The 22726-nt window shown below is 43.9% G+C and overlaps 1 protein-coding gene across 1 annotated transcript; it reads right to left on the minus strand.

Annotated features, from left to right (window-relative positions):
• Nucleotides 1–20912: 20912 nt before the first annotated feature.
• LOC123759814 (110 kDa antigen-like) lies at nt 20913–21626 on the minus strand. Its single transcript, XM_069320486.1, has one exon. The coding sequence runs from the start codon at nt 21624–21626 to the stop codon at nt 20913–20915; it is 714 nt and encodes a 237-aa protein (XP_069176587.1).
• Between the last annotated feature and the right edge of the window lie 1100 nt (nt 21627–22726).

A 22726-nucleotide genomic window follows, 5' to 3' on the forward strand; every position in this document is an offset into this window, starting at 1 on the left:
TTGTATTGATCACGACATAAAAAATCCCAGCGATTAATTGATGGGAAAAGAGCACTGCAATATGAAAGTTTCCTTCGACCAAGTAGCATCGAACTCGGCTTGTTAGGCAAGATGCTTAGGTTAGTGAGCTTTAGGTTAAACACAATCTCGTCATATTTGACGCTTGCCAGTGATACCGAGCTTGTAAATCACATATACATTATATAGTATACATATGAATTATACATAGCGTACATAGTATTCATAGAAATACATAGCGAGGGTTCAAGCGAAGACATCTTAAGCCTGGATCTGAGGAAGGAAAGGATGTTTCAGGTGCAACGAGTGACGCCAAGGACGCGAGTTCGAGCTCATTGTAGTGCCTCTATATTTATTTGTGGATACATTAGGCTATTGTGGTTTCATTCTGCTTGAGACGAGTCTTGAAGTTCATACCAGATTTAAGGCTGAGGAAGGGAAGGGAAAGGATGTGAAGGGAAAGGATGGGAAGGGAAGGGAATGGATGGGAAGGGAAGGGAAGTATCAGGAGAAGCGCCAAGCCATCACGACTATATAGCACTGGGAAGGGGTCAGGATAAGGATTTGGGATGGGACGGGGAGAAGGAATGATGCCCAACCACTTGGACGGTCGGGGATTGAACGCCGACCTGCTGGCGAAAGGAAATTAATTTGTAAAATGGAACCTATAGGCATACAAATATAATATCGTGGAAGATGAATGCAGAAAGAGCCAGATGTCCGAGAGAGTAAGTCGCACCAACGGGATTGAAACATGTGACTCAATCCACACACATCTGATAAAGGGACGAAAGTGACGTTTCGGTCCGTTTGGGACATCACTCAAGCCGTCTAAAAGGGTCCAAGATGGACCGTAACACCCCCTTCACTTACTGTGGTTTGGGAGTCTGGACAGAGGTTGAGCAAAAAGAGGGGTCTGCAAGATTGTATATATGTAGTATTAGGCATCCATTAGTTTCAAGCATGCATACATATGTATATATTTACTAAATGGGGTACCCGGCTGTGCCCGGGTGCCCCCCTCTCCCCCCTCACTTTTACATGTTCTTAGTGTTCGAGTCGATAAATCTAGGGACTCTGCCAGCCACCTTTTAGCGATTTGATTTTTTTTATTATTATTTTCTACCACAGACGTGGCCACACATTTACAATGCTAACCAGGATATATACATTTTTTTCTGTCGTTCATGGACAGGGTTAGAGATCTGTTAAACATATAATTCAGAGATTTATTGAACAATCAACCACAGAAGGTGATTGTTGTGCTATTAAAATGCTAAGCTAACTTACATACGTAAATACATAGATACACAGATTTACGTCTGCCCTACATAAAGTGTTAGATGTGTCTTTTACATAGTGTCATTAATGTGCTTTAAGATGAAATGTAATTATGATCAGCTTCCATATATACTTTATACACGTTTTGAGGTGAAGGGGGATGGGGGGGGGGGGTCACTATTATGACCGATACCCTCTTAATAGGACCAATATATGTCCGTCCCCGACCAACCAATGGCAGTCCCATACCCCAGACCATTCACCTTCTCCTCCCATCACTTTATTTACATAAAAAAGTGAGTGCAGGGAGGATTTACGAGTATATTTCCATATATTTCCTATCTATTAGTAAAGGTCCTTACGGGATGCTAAGTACACCGAGGAGTGTACCTCGCTTCTGTGTAAACTCACTGAGAGTGTAGTTCCTGGTCAAAAAGTAACCTATTGTGGTGGCATTAATAACCCTTCAAAATCTATCCGGAGAATGGGAGAGTCTCCGGATAGTCTATCTCCCAATCTATATCTCCCAGATAGACACGGATCGCAGGCTATTTACCCCCAACATCAAACCAAATGCTCTTCACTGCAAACTGTAAACTCCAGATTTAATTTACTTTTGATAAGGGGGATAAGTGATGGTATTTTGTACAATGTCAGAATTTCTTAATTAAACCGGGAAAATAAACACTTGATTTTCAGTGTCAGAAGTGCTGACTCGTGGGACAGTCCGCAGCTGATCCCAGGCTCACGGGACCCGCAGCTGATCCCAGGCTCACGGGACCCGCAGCTGATCCCAGTCTCGCAGGACCCGCAGCTGATCCCAGGCTCACGGGACCCGCAGCTGATCTCAGCCCCACGGGACCCGCAGCTGATCCCAGTCTCGCAGGACCCGCAGCTGATCCCAGACTCGCAGGACCCGCAGCTGATCCCAGACTCGCAGGACCCGCAGTTGATCTCAGCCCCACGGGACCCGCAGCTGATCCCAGACTCGCGGGGGGTAAAATAGAAATACCATGAAATGAAAAAATAATTGGTACATGTTGTACTGACTATGATTATGCAAATGAAACAGTGGCTTATGGGGAAACTTTTTCGTTTTCCTGAATTCATTTTCCGGTTAGTAAATGAATTTGAACAAGTAGAGTGTGTTATGTGGTGGTCTTAACATAGCGTATGTGGCGTGTATGAAACATGTTGATGGTGGGCCTCAACATAGATCTAAGGAACCATATTTTTTTTACCACATTTGACCACGCACGCACACACACACGCACACACACACACACACACACACACACACACACACACACACACACACACACACACACACACACACACACACACACACACACACACCTTGGACTTAACTTTACACCAGAGACTTATCATCAAACATTTATATTTACGTCTACACTCATTCGCATACACGTTGCTCCTATACACTGTTCACACATCAAGACTAATCACATACTACTCACACATTACTCTCACTCACACACTCCGCTCATGCACACTATACTCACACACTGCTCCCATGTACACTACTCACTCACAACTCATCCATTTGCTCACATATTCAAGGACCCACATGGGAACCCATTTTATGTATACTAGAGTTAGCAACACTCCTTATATGTGGTGTGCAGTGTTTATTAACTCTACACACACACACACCCACACACACACACACACACACACACACACACACACACACACACCCACACACACACACACACACACACACACACACACACACATATACACATACACACCTGTGTGTTCCAGCACAAACTGTCCAGGTGAGTGGTGGAAAACGCCCCCCCCCAGGAAACTACTGAAACACATGTGTTGAATACTCACTTCTGTTACATTACTCACCAATATATGAACAGACTTACTATAGTTTCAAAGCCATATATAAAATAGTGATATACTTATAGTCTCTCCCATCTTATGACTCGCTTATTAATAAGCACATTGTCGCACGATACAGTTATTTCACTATGTCTTTCAGCATATATTAAACCGTATTTTATACCATACATGATGCATCATATTTTTACACTACAATTTTCACCTTACACAATATTGATATTTACTGAAAGCTGACGCGAAGACAATGAGGGGTATCTCTCGCCTCCTTGCATCCATAACATAGTTCTCTTAAGCTGGCAAACACCAGGATCCGGATTTATAAAGCAGTACTAACTGCTAGTACTTGCGTACTAGCAGTACGCAAGTACTAACGAACGTGCACATATTTCCTCAATCTTTGACGGCTTTGGTTACATTTATAAAACAGTTTACAATCATGAAAACTTCACAATCAACTGTTGTTATTGTTATAAACAGCCTCCTAGTGCTTCACAGCTCATTAACTGTTTAATAATTGTGAACAAAGCCGCCAAAGACTGAGAAAAGATGTACAGGTTCGTAAGTGCTTGTGTAACTGCTTCGTGAATCCGAATCCAGTGCTATTGAAGGATGTTAATTATTTATTGTAGAGCTTTTGCCGTTAAGAGAGAGTGAGAGAAAGAGAAAAGAGAGAGAAAAGAGAGTAAGAGAAAAGAGAGAGAAAAGAGAGTAAGAGAGTGAGAGAGTGAGAGAGTGAGCGAGAGAGAAAGAGTGAGAGAGAGAGAGAGAGAGAGAGAGAGTGGTCCAGCATTAAGAGAAAGGACAGGGCCCACCAGCGGTTTAGAGATAGTCCAGGTATGACTGCGATAAACAATGGAGAAACAATCAGCTAAATGGGGGCAGACGGCCACACGGGAAATCACGGAAGGACCAGGCAGCCCCAGGCCCCACCAACACACGCACTTACACACTATCATAAACCTCTCCTGCTGCTGCTGCTGCTGCTGCTGCCTCTCTTGTTGCGTAGGGCTCTGTTGCCGTTGATGCTGTCGTGAGAGGCCTCTCTTGATCCCGTTGGCGTGAGAGGATTCTGTTGATGTTGGTGTGAGAGGGCTATGTTGTTTACGATGTTGCGAGGTGGCTCTGGTGAGAGGAATGTGTTATTGATGCTCAGGTAAGAGGAATCTCTTACTGAGATTATACCTGGACTATCTCTAAACCGCTGATAGGCCCTGTCCTTTCTCTTAATGCTGGACCACTCTCTCTCTCTCTCTCTCTCTCTCTCTCTCTCTCTCTCTCTCTCTCTCTCTCTCTCTCTCTCTCTCTCTCTCTCTCTCTCTCTCTCACTCTCACTCTCTCTCTCAGGAATCTCTTACTGATGGTCAGGTAAGAGGAATCTGCTGCCGATTATGCTCAATAAAGAAAGTTCTGTTGGTGGAACTAATGTGCATAAAGTTTCAATTGGTTGCATTTAGAATGTTGCTGTGCATGTTGGTCAAACCATGAAAACTAAGTAGTAGGAGTTCTTTATGTTCTGAATATTTTCAAGGCGAACTAAAATATTTCAGCAGGATGCGTACCGGGAACCGGTCGGCCGAGCGGACAGCACGCTGGACTTGTGATCCTGTGGTCCTGGGTTCGACCCCAGGCGCCGGCGAGAAACAATGGGCAGAGTTTCTTTCACCCTATGCCCCTGTTACCTAGCAGTAAAATAGGTACATGGGTGTTAGTCAGCTGTCACGGCTGCTTCCTGGGGGGTGGAGGCCTGGTCGAGGACCGGGCCGCGGGGACACTAAAAATCCCCGAAATCATCTCAAGATAACCTCAAGATAACCGCTGTGACATGCGTTCTTAGTCAACCAACCCATTCTCCTCAACGTATCTACTCAACCTATGTATCTACCTTGCACCTGGTTGCACCTGGTTGCATCTATGCATCTACTATGGAAGTTAAGCACAATTGATTGATATCCAACATATGTTTGAGACTTTCCAGTAAGTTTTCTTCAATGATATTACTTAAAGTTGTCTGAATATTGGAGATTATGTTATGTCAGAAAGCTTAGAAATCCCATACGCCGCGGCGAACGCAATTTTGAATTGTGTGTTGGTGAAAATATCAAGGCGTAACAAAGAGGAATTTTGCACCTACATGGAAAACGGTCTGATGATGGTCCAGGATGGTCCGAAACGTCGCCACTTTCGATGTTTTCAGACGTGTAGGTTGGTGTTTTTCTTGAGATGATTTCGGGGCTTAGCGTCCCCGCGGCCCGGTCCTCGACCAGACCTCCTTTTTGTTACACATCCCCCCAGGAAGCAGCCCGCAGCAGCTGTCTAACTCCCAGGTACCTATTTACTAGTAGGTGAATAGTGCATCACGGTGAAAGAAACTTTGCCCATTTGTTTTCGCCTTCGCCGGAGATCGAATCCGGAACCTTAGGACTGTGAATCCCGAGCGCTGTCCACTCAGCCGTCAGGCCCCTTACTGGGTGTGTAATTTTGAGCCTCCGTTATTCTGACTTACTCGTAGGGAAAGAGTTCTCTTTTTCTATTGTTCTTATAACTTAATTTAGATTATAGAGTGTATTATCATTATGATAAGAGAAAATGTCAACATAACTTAATACTTATGTAAAAAATGTAGTGAACTTTGAAGTTCACTCAATTAAAAATGGTGAAGCAATTATGAATGAAGTTATGGTTTGATTTGATAGTAGCAGTACTAATTTCAATATAACAATGAATAAAACATAGCTGGTTATGATAAATTCTATTAAAGTACTTTTCATAACAAAATTATATTGTGCAACTCTTGAATAAGGACCGTGATAATTCCTTCAAGACAAATAGTTCTATAATTTATACGTGCTAATGATACACCAATGCATAAGACTTAGCATTTCCTTGTAGTTTTTAACTAATTACGTTAACTAGGGTAGTTGGGAACTCGCAGCGAGCATGATTACCGACCAAGTAGTTCAACAGTTAAGGTAGCAACAATTTAATGATGGTTCCCATCATTGTTTTATAAGAAATCATTAGGATAAACAAATCCAGCCTGCATAAGAGATAGACATATCTAGATTTTATGGAAACATTTGATAGTGTTTCTATATAAAGACTTTTTTTCAATATAAATTTAAAGTTTATGTTGACCAGACCACACACTAGAAGTTGAAGGGACGACGACGTTTCGGTCCGTCCTGGACCATTCTCAAGTCACAATCGACTTGAGAATGGTCCAGGACGGACCGAAACGTCGTCGTCCCTTCAACTTCTAGTGTGTGGTCTGGTCAACATACTTCAGCCACGTTATTGTGACTCATCGCCTGCATTTAAAGTCTATCCTATATCAAAGCTGTTAGACGCTTATAGGTCTAAATAAATATGAATTAAATGGCTAACTTAACAAGTGGAGAACCTCAGGGTGATTGTTTTTGGATCCTCGTTATATATATATGTAAATGGTATAGATAATAGGGTTATGCTGAGCAATACTAAAACTCGCCGTAGACGCTAAGGAGGAAAGTTGCAACACCGACAGAAGGAGAGATGTTGCAAGCCACATTAAAGATCGTAGTCAACAGAGAAGATCAGCTGTGAGATGACCACAACAGAAGGAATAGGACAAAATCATGCTGATAGTGACACGGGCTCATGATATAAACAAACCCTCCCCCCCCCCCCAAAGCACTCTATTGAACTGAAATGAAAACATGAAATGCACGAGAATATTATTATTCATTTTAAAGTCTTTCTACTTTCGATTCGTAAAAGACGTTCTTTGTTCTTATTGTAGAATATTCTATTCACTCTTGGTCATCGTGAAAGGGGGAAAAGTTATTTATGACTTGAAAGATGTTTAGCTCGGAGCAACAGAGCAACAGCGCTGATATAATGACGTAGAAATACATCATATCCAACCTTAAGTGGGCGAAAATAAGTGGTGATTTAATACAGGTGTTGACCAGACCACACACTAGAAGGTGAAGGGACGACGACGTTTCGGTCCGTCCTGGACCATTATCAAGTAGATTGTGTACAGTTGTTTATGTACATACAGGTGTTTAAGATTATCACATATCTGTAGACACACTGACATTTACTTCCATGTTTCACATACCTGAAACAACCGTTGCTGTCAAATTACATAAAATCCGTGCAACTAATCCCAATTCAAACCCTAAAAAAGCTCTCCTAATGACAAAATGAGTAGAAAACTACTTCAATTGTAATCTGCTCCTTCCATTACACTCCATCACGCACAGAAAAGATTGAAGTTGACTTTCAACATTTTCTGTACCTTATGGGTTACCTGACCTCTTGGGATCGCAAGAATTGAATTGCATTACGAAAACAACACTCTTCGTAATACAATTCAAGAGTTGATTGTCTACGCTACGAGTCTTCCATTATGAGGCGCTTAATGAATTAGCACGTTACTCAGTGCTCTGATCTGCCTTTTAATTACTGCAATCGTTATACTGACCACGGCTAGGCCTGGTGTTATTTATTTTACAGGACTGAATAATTGATGAATGGGTGTTGGAGAATGTGTGCAGATTGACGAGTATAGTGTGAGAAGGGGTGTGCTCTCTGTCTGTGTTGTCTGTCTGTTTATGTTGTCTGTCTGTGTTGTCTGTCTGTCTGTCTCTATCTCTCTCTCTGTCTCTCCGTCTCTGTCTCTGTCTCTCTCTCCGTCTCTGTCTCTGTCTCTCTTTCTGTCTGTCTGTCTCTCTCTCTCTCTCTCTCTCCTCTCTCTCTCTCTCTCTCTCTCTCTCTCTCTCTCTCTCTCTCTCTCTCTCTCTCTCTCTCTCTCTCTCTCTCTCTCTCTCTCTCTCTCTGTCTCTCTTTCTATGTCTGTCTCTCTCTCTCTCTCTCTCTCTCTCTCTCTCTCTCTCTCTCTCTCTCTGTCTCTCTTTCTATGTCTGTCTCTCTCTCTCTCTCTCTCTCTCTCTCTCTCTCTCTCTCTCTCTCTCTCTCTCTCTCTCTCTCTCTCTCTCTCTCTCTCTCTCTCTCTCTCTCTCTGTCTCTCTTTCTATGTCTGTCTCTCTCTCTCTCTCTCTCTCTCTCTCTCTCTCTCTCTCTCTCTCTCTCTCTCTCTCTCTCTTTCTATGTCTGTCTCTCTCTCTCTCTCTCTCTTTCTATGTCTGTCTCTCTCTCTCTCTCTCTCTCTCTCTCTCTCTCTCTCTCTCTCTCTCTCTCTCTCTCTCTCTCTCTCTCTCTCTCTCTCTCTCTCTCTCTCTCTCCCTCTTTCTATTCTCTCTCAAGGGTCAGTACTAGATAACCTAAACAATAGCTAGTGATAGTCTCAGAAATGGTTACTCGACTTTATCACAAGGCAAATGCAAGATTATGAGGATAGGAATTGAAGCAAGATGACATCAAATGCAGTACAGGACGTAAGTATCCAGTATGCTGCCCCGGCATGGAACCCCCTACCTAAAGAAACTCAAAAATCACAAAAAAATAATCTCCTAAAATTTGCAACAAGGTTCAATCTTACGTTAAGGGGACTGAGCTATGAAGAAAGGCTGAGAGAACTGGCCTTCACTACACTAAAGGAAAGGAGGAATAAGGAATAAATAAAAAATATTTATGACGTGCTCGATGCTAGGGAGAATTGACAGCATAAATATAGAAGCAAAATACAGTTTGACGAACGGTAGAAAGAGGGAACATTACATTAAGAGGGAACATGGACATCTTCAAGAGGAAATTAGATTGTTTCCTTCAAGGAGTGCCGGACCAACTGGGCTGTGGTGGGTATGTGGGCCTGCGGGCCGCTCCAAACAACAGCCTGGTGGATCAAACTCTCACAAGTCAACTCGGGCCTGGCTTGGGGAGTAAAAGAACTCTCAGAACCTCATCAACCAGGTATCAGCCAGGTACTGAAAACCCGGAAACACAGACGAGCCAAGATAATGCTAGAAAAATGAGTGGAACGAACGAGGAAATTGTAAAAGCCAATTTGATACAGTTTAAAATATAAATACGATAAGAAAATCGAGGAAAAACAAAAAGCAGCTGCACTTAGCTACTAATGCCAAAAGTCCGCGGCTTAAGAGCTTGACCCAGCAAGCACAACGAGACGAGTCCATCTAGGTGAGTACAGAGGACCAGAACTCACGGAACGCGCGCACACGCACGCACACTACCTCCCCCCCTCCTCCCCACACCCATCCCTACCAGAGGGCAGTAACTAAACCTTAACTTTTTAACTCTATTTCCGTCCCCCGGCCACATTTAAAAGCTTGCATGTAAAGTAATACCGGGAGCCGGAATTATCCTTTTTACACAGATTAACGTTTAGAACTAAAACACACAAAATTAATGCCACAAGTAAAATTGGAGCCGGCCAAGTTAATGGCAACAGAAAAGTCGACTAATAGTATAATTTAGTTGGAGGATTACGTCTGACGTGTTCAACAGTGACCGCGAAACTGAGTTGCACCGCGCCAGTGCAAATCCGACAATGCCATGGTGCTAATTGCACCATGGTTGCACTGGTAGAAAATATTGATATCCGTACCATGGTTACACTGACGTAAAATTTCGATATCAGTACCATGGCTATGTTGGAATATTATATTGATATCCGCAACACGCTACGTCGATACAAAATCGTGATGTAACAGCATGGCTCTGTTCATCACTGATAGCTGCACTATGCACGTATTGGAACTAAATATATAACAGTACCATGGATCTAATGAACCAAAATGGCGTGGTGGGGCACCATCCACCAGTTGTCACAACCAGTTGTCACAACCAGTTGTAATCATTATTTACATGTTTGACATTCTCATCATGTCAATCATCTTCGCTACCTGGTGAAACACTCAACCAGTCGTAGCTGTTCACGTCACCAACTCTCTCTTTAAACAGGTAGGTAACGGAACAGATGACTGCTGACTCTCGTTAGCAGGCTGAGAGCTTTCCTTTCCCGTTGCTCATGGTAAGCCTTACTTTACTAGTTTCCCCCTTAGAACACAAGCCGGCAATCGGTTTATAACCAGGTACCCAATTATTGCTGGGTGATCAGACACTACTAGTTAAGGATTGGCGTCCAGACCAATACCTCTCTGGCCAGGATACGAACCCAGAATAAATCGTTCGCGAGGCGGGTGTGCTACCACAGCGCCACCTGAGACTTCCAGTTGCTATGTCAGATTATACATCAAAATTGTACTTGGTGGATAAATGTACCATTCCTGGGCTCACACAACAAGGATAATTGTACCCTGGTTGGTCCAACCCAAGAAGGATAGCTGTACCTTGCCTGGAACTACCTAACTAGCATACCTGTATCCTGCCTGGATATAAAGGATACTTTACCCTACCTCCAAAGCACCTCCAAAGGATACCTGATCAACCAAACTGTCATTCGTACGTCAGGCAGCGAGCAGCCGCGTCCAATAGCCTGTTTGACCAGTCCAGCAACCAGGAGGCCTGGTCGACGACCGGGCCGCGGGGACGCTAAGCCCCGGAAGCACCTCAAGGTAACTTTAAGGTAACCAAGGTACCAGGGCCTAAACAAGGATTACTCCTCCATAGACCACACCGAACTAATAAAAACACATAAAATAACATATCCCAATAATGTCTTGCTGGTAATCTCACGAGACAAGAATTTTAAAATAGTTTTTGGATTTATTTACACAAAGATTTTTTTTGTTCTGTAAAGCACACAAGGGATTATAGATGAATTATAGCTTCTAACTCGTACGCTAGCGAGAGACGACGCGGCTGGCTGGAGATGAATAGCCGGATCTAATTAGTGGTTATATCCGTCAGCAAGCAACTCCGGAGGTCATTAATGTTGGGGGCATAATTTTTGTTAATTAGGGATATAGTTCCATACGGGAGAAATGGAAAAGCTTTTTCTCAGGTGAATGGAAAATTGTGCGCTGTTAGTTGGTGGGAACTGAAGTGCTAGGGGAGGGGGGAGGGGGGGGAGAAGGGGGGAAGGGGGGGCCTTGATCTTTTGGGAAGGGGGGGGATATAAGTACTTGATCCGGGAGGGGAAGGGAGGGTAGGAAGGGGTTGAAGACCCCTAATCCAAGCCTAGTGAAAGCTTGGCTTGGAGTTCTGTTGATGAGGGGGGTGGGAGGGGGCGGGGTGGACCAGACTAATTTTTATTAATTATTTTCCACAATTAATTAAATTTCTGATGTGTCCTTTATATTAATTCTATACCGGGAAAAGTTGGAATTTAAGAATTTATTAAAAACATCAGTTTTTTTTTTTGGGGGGGGGGGGGATGGGGGGTGTGGCGGACTTTTTTTTTAAATTACAATAAGTTTAAAAAGCTCTTAATTTAGCGTCAGGTCAAATTGCCATAGTTAGGGAGGTATTTGCAGTGTGAATGTTGACGGGGGGGGGGGCGCCCTCCACCCCCCTCATTACGTTCACAGAGAGGCCATTGAAGGAGTAACTTGGCCAATGATCGCCGGGTCTCTTGCTCTATTCATGCCAGGGACACCACCTGCCCCCTGGGGCGTCCCTTGCATGAGAGGGAATGGGCGGAAGGCGGAGGGAAGAATGGGGGAGGGGGAAGGAGTGGTTTTTCTGGGAGAGGAATGGAGGTAAATGTAGATGAGGGATGGGTTCAGGTGAAGGAAAGGTGTGTGGTATGTTTAAGATTGGCTACTTGGAACAAAAAGTTCCAAGTAGCACGGGCTATGGTGAGCCCGTAGTTGTTGGTGTGTGGTAATGGGGGAATTAAGTCTGCGTCAGGTCAGCAGAAAGGCTGCAAGTCTTGCTGATGCTGTTCACCTAGTTGTGCGTGCGGGGGTTGAGCTCTGGCATTTTGGTCCCGCCTCTCAACCGTCAATCTACTGGTGTACAGATTCCTGAGCTTCTCGAGTTCCATTATATCTACATTTGAAACTGTGTATGGAGTCAGCCTCCACCACATCACTTTCTGGTGCATTCCATTTCTAACTACTCTGACACTGAAAAAGTTCTTTCTAATGTCTCTGTGGGTCATTTGGGTACTCAGCTTCTATCTGTGTCCCCTTGTGCGTGTACCACCCGTGTTAAATAATCCATCCTTGTTTACCCTGTCAATTCCCCTGATAATCTTGTATGTGGTGATCATGTCTCCCCGAGCTCTTCTGTCTTCCAGCGACATGAGGGGCAGTTCCCTCATTCTTTCCTCGTAACTCATGCCTCTTAGTTCTGGCACTAGCCTAGTGGCATACCTCTGAACTTATTCCAGCTTCGTCTTGTGCTTGACAAGGTACGGGCTCCATGCGGGGGCCGCATACTCCAGGATTGGTCTTACATACGTGGTATACAAGGCTCTGAAAGATTCCTTGAACAGGTTTATGAAGGCAGTTCTGATGTTATATTGTTTATATATAACAATATAAACTTATATATATTTATATAAGCTTATATTGTTAAGACTGGCGATTACAATTTCAAGTGTGACTTAAATAGACGTCAATCAGTGAATTATTAAATAAACCCATTTTGGGTGCTATAGTACACACCTGTACAGACGCCCATTAATATAGATGCATCCCCCGCAGAGGCTCCGCTCCGTATAGATATAGATGTACCCCCCCCCCCCATACACCCACCATATAGACACACTACATACAGACACACATACACAAATGTATACACGCCCTCTACAGGCACCTTTCCCCCCATATAGACAGACCCCCCCATATAGACAGACCCCCCCCCATATGAACAGCTCTGTACAAACTCCCCCAACGCATCCCCTAAACCTGATTACACCCACAAACCTGACACTCCCATACATAAAGATATGATAAAGATAAAGCCCCCTGATAAAGATATCCCCCTTATATAAACCAACAGCGTACCCACGAGAGGCATTCATGCGTATCCAGTGGCACTCACGCCAGAACGGACTACGCCGGTGCGTAAGTTTTATCCGAATTGACCGTATAAGATGCAGGCAGTCCTCCCATAACAACAAGCCGGGGATTACGGAAGCGTCATACGATGAGCACGTTGTGCCGCGTCTGTGTCAAATGGGAAGTGATTCAGTTCAGTTAGTGCCGAGATACGCGTACCTTCTCTCTCACAACCTAATGGAAAGTCACCTGCATGTGGAGCGTATATATATATATATATATATATATATATATATATATATATATATATATATATATATATATATATATATATATATATATATATATATATATTTTTTTTTTTAACAGTTTAATATAATCAACACAGGAACGATATATTTTTAGAACTGTACTTTCAAGAACAACGCCAAGTTCTAGGACCACTAAACGACAATAGCATTTGGGCAATAATGATATAACACAGCAAATGCTACTTGAAGTCGGTGAGGGAGAGAAGAGAGGGGGAGACAGGAGAGAGATGCAGAGGGAGATGTGTTGAGGAGAGAGGAGGGAGAGGAATGGGTGAGGAGGGAGAGTGGGAAGCCTTCCCTCAGTAAAACCAATATGGTGTCTAGTGATGAATTCCTTCTGGTATTAAAGTGTGTGTTGCCTGGGAACAATGGACAGGGAGATATTGAGGTATAAAACAAAGGGGAGGAGCCATATAATGCTTCTCTCTCTCTCTCTCTCTCTCTCTCTCTCTCTCTCTCTCTCTCTCTCTCTCTCTCTCTCTCTCTCTCTCTCCCATTCGTTCGCTCTCATTCTCTCTCTCTCTCTCTCCCATTCGTTCGCTCTCATTCTCTCTCTCTCTCTCTCTCTCTCTCTCTCTCTCTCTCTCTCTCTCTCTCTCTCACTCTCTCTCTCTCTCTCTCTGTCTCTCTCTCCCATTCGTTCGCTCTCATTCTCTCTCTCTCTCTCTCTCTCTCTCTCTCTCTCTCTCTCTCTCTCTCTCTCTCTCTCTCTCTCTCTCTCTCTCTCTCTCTCCCATTCGTTCGCTCTCATTCTCTCTCTCTCTCTCTCCCATTCGTTCGCTCTCATTCTCTCTCTCTCTCTCTCTCTCTCTCTCTCTCTCTCTCTCTCTCTCTCTCTCTCTCTCTCTCTCTCTCTCTCTCTCTCTGTCTCTCTCTCCCATTCGTTCGCTCTCATTCTCTCTCTCTCTCTCTCTCTCTCTCTCTCTCTCTCTCTCTCTCTCTCTCTCTCTCTCTCTCTCTCTCTCTCTCTCTCTCTCTCTGTCTCTGTCTCTCTCTCTCCCATTCGTTCGCTCTCATTCTCTCTCTCTCTCTCTCTCTCTCTCTCTCTCTCTCTCTCTCTCTCTCTCTCTCTCTCTCTCTCTCTCTCTCTCTCTCTTCTCTCTCTCTCTCTCTCTCTCTCTCTCTCTCTCTCTCTCTCTCTCTCTCTCTCTCTCTCTCTCTCTCTCTCTCTCTCTCTCTCTCTCTCTCTCACATGGATGATGTTGATAGACATTTAAATACGTGTACGATTATAAATATTTTTCAGACAAATAATAAGAGATAGTGCTAAACCGAAGAATTAAAATAGATGCATCTCAGAATAGTTTGAATTGAATTGTTTAAAGCAAAAAATAGGCTAATTATAGAAGATATATATGTAGGTCTCCACATCTGAAGAGAATGGAATTACAGAGATATATAAGCAGATATATTAAGACCATTAAAGTATAATAACGTCTGCTTTGAAGTAAGTCACTTGAAGTTTAGTGAAATAAACAGAATAAACTAGAAATCAGAAGTAGAAGAGTTAATAGAAGAACTTAAAGTCAAAACACTAAACCACAAGATCAACAATGATAAATAATGTGTTAAACCCAGAGCTATAACGAGACATTGATAAATAACATCTAAATGGAGAACTAGTAAGCATAAACAACGAGAAAACCAGGTTTAATAAAACTGGGAAAACCTGTGACACAGAAAACTCAAACAGGGACCCAAATGTTGATGTGACTAACACTGAAGGGTTTAAGCAGGACCTGATGCTCACTGGAAGACGGAAGCTGTGGTCAGTCCTCGGGAGATAACCTCGGCTCCTCTAACATCAACAAGAACATCAACAACATCAAAATCAACGGCAGAACAGCAACACAAAAAGCATCACCCCCGACAGCACTACTTTCAGCACGAAGACAGCAGCAGAAATAATACAAGTGACAGCACTAACAGAAACAAACATTAATACCAACATATCAGCAGCAGAAGACGACTCAGTAGCATCGACAACTACAGCAAGCACAACAGCAGCAGCAGAGCAGCAGCAGCAGAGCAGCAGGAGAACCAGTAGCATCGCTAACGACAGCAAGCATCTGCAGCAGCAGCAGCAGCAGCACCTTGGCCGGGGTGGCTGGAGCAGCTGGCAGTAATAGCCACGGGCTAATGAGCTCACATTCAGCGGGGCCACTTTTCATGGCCCCGACCCGAGCAATTACTGAAGGTTTTGCTAGAGTCGGCCGGGTTCAAGGGCCACACTTTGAACTCTACATTAATTACGACCAAAGTCATGATCGGTGATTTCCACGGCAGAGACTTGGAGGGTCGCGCTTGTCACTCAGATATATATATATGTATATATATCAGATATATATAATATATATATATATATATATATATATATATATATATATATATATATATATATTATATATATTATATATATTATATATATATATATATATATATATATATATATATATATATATATATATATATATATATTTATATATAATGTACTTTTCTTACAAGATCTGGAGTTCAAGTTCTTTCATATCAATTTCCTGTTGTGGTGCGAGGTATAATAAGTCTTTTCTGTCCTCTTATTGTTGATAAACTTTAGGTATTAATGACGAGAAAGTTTGAAGAAGTTAATGATTTCCTTCCTTTTCCTCTCCCACCGCCGGCCAGGTAAACCTACCTGTACCCCACGCTCCCATAACCATCTCCCCTAGCAACTCTCTTCCTTATCACCCTGAAGAAACCCTCCCTTCCCTTCCCCCCTCCCACCACTGCCTTTCCATCCCCACCACCGCCTCTCCCATCCCCACCACTGCCTTTCCATCCCCATCACCGCCTCTCCCATCCCCACCACTGCCTCTCCATCCCCACCACTGCCTCCCACTGCCACCATCTTGCCTCAAGAGGTCACAGCCAAGTTCTCACGCCAAAAATACCTGATGAGTTACTTCATTCTCGCACTAATTAGCTCGACGCTCTCCCTCTCAGGTGGCGCCCCTGTGGAATACTAATGCCTAGGGGGGAAGATACTCCCATCCCAGATAAGGTTCCAACTCCATATCGCCGCAAGAACTACATACAACCATATGTAGAGGAATATTTACACAAGTAAATCACATGGCCGGGATTTATATCTATGAGGAAATGATTGCAGCAAGAGAGGGGGGCTCAAACCAGCGTCCCGGGTAGCCCCCAGACGAGCACCTTGCTCAAGGGTCACGACATAGCTTATGCAATATATTTTGCGTTCACAAGGAGATATTCAGAGTGATGCAAACATAATACAGTTTGAAAACACTGAACTAAAGATGGGAGTAGAGGGTAACCAGTCAACATCTAGTCAACACCGTTAGTAGTCAGACATAGGCAGTCAACACCCGGGAGCATTCAGACGCAGACAGTCAACACCTGATATCTGGCAGACTGAAGCAAGTTACTCCAATCTGTAGCAACTTCGTCCTGTGTGAAGGAACAACCACCAAAGAGTACTCTTATAGCCTTACTTTGCTGACTAATTACCCTCACAACTCAGGAAGGTGTCGGAAAGTGAGGTGATGATCCTCGTCTCGTCGAACACTCACGTGACATAAACATGAGATATAACACCACACTATAAAACATGAAGCGATCGTATTTCGCGCTAAAATCTCCCTATGGAACATCACATAAATATTCTTCCAAAATATTAGCACTCGTTACCCCTCTCTTTAGTGTTGTACAGGTAATAATTAATGAGGGCCTTCCCCTCACACATGGAATACATTTATATTATTCCTTCTACCTCATGACACCTTTCATCTCTTCCTCATAAACACCACAAATCTCTCTCTTTGTGAACACCTGGCAAAAATATACATTTAAAATAACTTATTCGTTTAAGAATGATGAAAGAATAACAGTAACACCTTGTTTGGTGTTGGTCACTCTGCTGAGTCTTTCATGAGATGCTTCAGGATGAAGTTTCCTGCTCGAAGGCAGTTCCTGTAGATACTTAAAACATATGGGTAATATCCGTAGACTTGCATAATGAACCAATGGATCCCTAAACTAAACCCTTCATATAGTCAAGGGAAACTGCTTAAATGCGAATATAAATGAGAATATTACGCCGATAATAAGAATACATGAAAATATTACGCCGAGAATAAGAATACATGAGAATATTGCGCTAAATATGCCGAGAATAAGCCACAATAACGTCTGTCTTGATCGCATCAGATTCTCTGTGTTGACTCTTAATTCCTTTCCTCTCAAGGCAAATATTTATCTCAAACTTTCAATGTCACTGTGGTAGCTTTCTCCTGTTTCTGCCAGTCTCTGTACATGGAACACGTTGAAACTGTTCTTCTTCTCTCTATTAATATTGTCCCCTCTTTTTGGCTTATGTATGTTGATATTTTTGCTGTTTGGCCTTAGGACTCATTTCCAACCTTTCAAGTATACAACTGCGAAGGAAAGAAGGTCATTTAAGTTCCTTAAGATACGAGTGCATCTTTATGTAGAGTTTCTGTTCATGAGCTCAACCCATGGCTATTGAGCTCTGAAAATTTCATCACAGGAGAATAGTGATATATTGCGCTAGGCTGGAGTTGCTATTTATTATAATTACATGTTAATTTTGCTTTATTGTGTAGGTGTAGAAAATATTTTATAAAAAAATTAGATTTAATATACCAGTGTAAATTTAAAATGTCAACGTAGAATATTATATTATCAGACTTTGGAAAATATTATATAATCAAACTTTCGAAAATATTATAATATCAGACTGTTGAAAGTACTGTAATATCAGACTTAAAAGCTATTTTCAATAAAACCTTAAACCAACCAAAATTCTTGTCAATGTCAGAAATATAATTATCTGAAAACAATCACAGCAACAATAGGTGATCATAAATCAATATATATATTATGCATTTGACTTTATTTCCTCCCCCAAAAAAAATATCCCGAAAAAATCCAAGTCAAAAGAAAATGTTGATATCGATTCTGAGCTGCGAAAGCCTGAAGTATAATTACAAATACAACAAAAACACTGATCGTGTCCAATACTGTGACGTGTTTGTCAGTATTCACATTGTAAGAGATTGTTGTTGTTGTTGGAGCTGGCGGCGGGTGAGGCGTTCTCCCTCCCCCAAAAACCTTCGTCAGTTCCTGATCTTTTTTTCCTGCTCCAGCCGGAATCTCCCCAAAATTACCGCGAACGAGGCAATTAGAGGAGGGCTGTGTTCTCACGCACATCCGAGAGGGATTTATAGACCAACGTGCAGTGAGGCCTCGATTGCACACAAACACACATTCAACTCTGCACGTATGCAATATTAACGCATACGAGCAATTATGTATGCGTATAAAACTGATCACGCATGTATATACGTATATGTATCCATATACGCAAGCCACGACGCTCAGCCTTGCGCGCACTGACGTGTTGATATATGCTTGGATGCAAGCTGGTGAATGCAATAAACAAAGGCAATAGATAAAAATGTAATGCTTGTAATGCATAAGCGAATTAAGATGTTTGCATTGTTTGCATGTGTTAAGACGCACCATAACATTAGAGCGCCGAAATATTTCCGTTTTCTATGCCATAGCCTCGCTAGGTTTAGTGGGTTGCTTGGGGTCGTACATTTTTTGGTTAGGCAAACGGTTGCATTTTTTCCGAAGTGACAAAAGATGAGAACGGAGGCTTTGATTTGACTAGACAATTGAAAATGCTGCGATTAAAATATTTACTAGACCGGAAGAAGTCAGAAATGCTTACTGCTGGCAGGCGGAAGTGACAGTCTCCACTGACTCACTGTTTTCTGTTGCTTAGGTACTCTCTTATTCACCGGATCACCGACCTGATCACTTCAATCCGTTTTCCCAACTTGTTCAAGTCTCATATTCGATGCTAATTCAAGGCCTTTTGGCAGTCAAAAAACACGCCTGTCCCCAAGTCTTGAACGATTTCCGTCTACCGGTTGTTGAGTTATATTAAATTTGAGACGGAATGTGTGATTCTATCTGGTCCATCAGCCTTAGTCGTGTGTGTGTGTGTGTGTGTGTGTGTGTGTGTGTGTGTGTGTGTGTGTGTGTGTGTGTACTCACCTAGTTCTCACCTAGTTGTGTTTGCGGGGTTTGCGTCTTATCCAATCTCTAATATTAAATATTAAATACATTTTAGAAGTATTTTCTTTCGTCTAGAGAGGACTTAAATATGTGTGTGTGTGTGTTCGTGTGTGTGTGTGTTTGTGTGTGTGTGTGTTTGTGTGTGTGTGTGTTTGTGTGTGTGTGTGTTTGTGTGTGTGTGTGCGTGTGCGTGTGCGTGTGCGTGCGTGTGCGTGTGCGTGTGCGTGTGTGTGTGTGGTGAAGAAGCCAGTAACTCCCAGTCATAAGACGGACGCGAGCCAATAAGACAACAGCCCACACCAGCTCCCTGCATTAAGACAAGCTCGCTTCTCTAAAAACATATATAAATGCTAATGCGTCCGACCGCGCAATCGCGTACATCCGTTGAGAGGGGCTGGCTGGGAGTACAGGAGAGAGAGGGAGAGAGAGAGAGAGAGAGAGAGAGAGAGAGAGAGAGAGAGAGAGAAGGAGAGAGAGAAGGAGAGAGAGAGAGAGAGAGAGGAGAGAGAGAGAGAGAGAGAGAGAGAGAGAGAGAGAGAGAGAGAGAGAGAGAGAGAGAGAGAGAGAGAAGGAGGGAGGGAGGGAGGGAGGGAGGGAGGGAGAGAGAGAGAGAGAGAGAGAGAGAGAGAGAGAGAGAGAGAGAGAGAGAGAGAGAGAGAGAGAGAGAGAGAGAGGGGGGAGGTACCAGGAAGGATAGGAGAGAGAGGGGGAGGTACCAGGAAGGATAGGAGAGGGGGAGGTACCAGGAAGGATAGGAGAGAGAGGGGGAGGTACCAGGAAGGATAGGAGAGAGAGGGGGAGGTACCAAGAAGGATAGGAGAGGGGGAGGTACCAGGAAGGATAGGAGAGGGGGAGGTACCAGGAAGGATAGGAGAGAGAGGGGGAGGTACCAGGAAGAATAGGAGAGAGAGGGGGAGGTACCAGGAAGAATAGGAGAGAGAGGGGGAGGTACCAGGAAGAATAGGAGAGAGAGGGGGAGGTACCAGGAAGGATAGGAGAGAGGGGGTTTACGCAAAGGAGAGGAAACAAGGGGGAAGGAGGTACCAGGACTGAGAGGGATACCAGTAAGGATAGGAGAGGAAATGATGAGCAAGAAGAGGCAAAAGAGAACGATAGGGTAGAAGGGGGTCGGGGAAGGAGAGGGAATGGGGGGAAATGAGATGAGTGAGGTGGTGGTTTTGGCCAGCTGTTGTGGCTGGCGTCCTGTCCCAATACAACTTCCATCCCACGTGACCCTTCTCTCACACCACTATTTACAAATAAGCCGTGTGTTTTCCTCCTAATACAGGAGGTATAAATAATATAAGTGGGAAATACACCCTCACTCTCCCCCCCTCCCTCTCTCTGATCCCCCCTCCCTCACCAAGCACCCTTACCCCCCCTCCTCCCTCCCTCAGTACCCCTCTCCCTCACCACCCTCACCCCCTTCATCCCTCATAGTGTCAGACTGTAGCAAAGTTCTCTTCTTTTAATAAGAGTCTAAGTTTTCCTAGAACCGCCATCAGAGGAGTCCGCATGTGTCCTCGTGGCCGCATGTGTCCTCGTGGCCGCATGTGTCCTCGTGGCCGCATGTGTCCTCGTGGCCGCATGTGTCCTCGGGGCCGCATGTGTCCTCGGGGCCGCATGTGTCCTCGCGGCCGCATGTGTCCTCGGGGCCGCATGTGTCCTCGGGTTCGCATGTGTCCTCGGGGTCGCATGTGTCCTCGGGGTCGCATGTGTCCTCGTGGCCGCATGTGTCCTCGTGGCCGCATGTGTCCTCGTGGCCGCATGTGTCCTCGTGGCCGCATGTGTCCTCGTGGCCGCATGTGTCCTCGGGGCCGCATGTGTCCTCGGGGCCGCATGTGTCCTCGGGGTCGCATGTGTCCTCGTGGCTGCATGTGTCCTCGTGGCCGCATGTGTCCTCGTGGCCGCATGTGTCCTCGGGGCCGCATGTGTCCTCGGGGCCGCATGTGTCCTCGGGGCCGGATGTGTCCTCGTGGCCGCATGTGTCCTCGGGGCCGCATGTGTCCTCAGGGCCGCATGTGTCCTCGGGGTCGCATGTGTCCTCGGGGTCGCATGTGTCCTCAGGGCCGCATGTGTCCTCGGGGTCGCATGTGTCCTCAGGGCCGCATGTGTCCTCGGGGTCGCATGTGTCCTCGGGGTTCTTGTCTTTGTTGTTTCCTAAACCTGTGTTCCATCGTACAGAGGTAACTATTAGGAGAAAGCGCCAAGCCATTATGACTATATTGTACTAGAAAGGGGTCGGGATAAGGATTTGGGATGGGACGGGGTGAAAGGAATGGTGCCCAACCACTTGGACAGTAGGGGATTGAACGCCGACCTGCATGAAGCGAGACCGTTGCTCTACCGGCGTTGGGGGTGTAGCAGTTGTAGTTCTTGTGTGTGTATATAGTGCCTGTTATACATATTCCAAATCATATATACATATACATATACAAAGGGATATACATATCCCTATTTATTGTGTCGTTTAAGCTGTCTTCACTAGGCAAAATATATTCAACAAAAATTCTGCATGTATATTATCCCGCGTCTTATCCAATCTCTAATATTAAATCTGTTCATTTTAGAAGTATTTTCTTTCGTCTAGTGAGGACTTAAATATTCTTTCGTGAAAATAACAGCAATTTATTTCCAAGCAGCCATTTTTTCCTGTATAAGCAGATTTCTGTGGATGTTTATACTTTTTTATATTTTCCGTGTGTCTCTATCTGAATATTTTCTGAGCATAATATTTACTTGAAACAAATACCTTTCTCGCAGCTCTGTAGTTTGGTAATTATGTTCACAGAAGATTACAACATGACGCTTATCCTTGTTACCCAGAACAACTTGGCACTTATCCTTGTTCCTTACGCAGTTTATGTTTATATATATATATATATATATATATATATATATATATATATATATATATATATATATATAAGTTGTAATACGTCGTAAAAACGTTATAAGAAATGTAACTTCTGTATTACAAGGCGTAACAAGGGAATGATAGGGACCGTTACGTTGTGTGTGTGCTGGTAAGTCTCTCAGGAGGTATATTACCTCACCAGGAGGCTCTACAGACGGGATATGTAGAGGGAGAGACGGGATAGTAAGTTTATTAACCAGGAGAATTGTAAATGTTACCACCGTATGTCAGAACTATTTGTTTTCATCCAATGTGACGCGGGTAGATCAACTTCTACTGTGAAGCGGGTAGATCAACGTCTACTGTGAAGCGGGTAGATCAACGTCTACTGTGAATCGGGAAGATCAACGTCTACTGTGAATCGGGTAGACCAACCAACGTCTCATTTTGGACGACTC

The sequence above is a fragment of the Procambarus clarkii genome, chromosome 8, assembly GCF_040958095.1.
Source record: "Procambarus clarkii isolate CNS0578487 chromosome 8, FALCON_Pclarkii_2.0, whole genome shotgun sequence".
Taxonomy (NCBI): domain Eukaryota; kingdom Metazoa; phylum Arthropoda; class Malacostraca; order Decapoda; family Cambaridae; genus Procambarus; species Procambarus clarkii.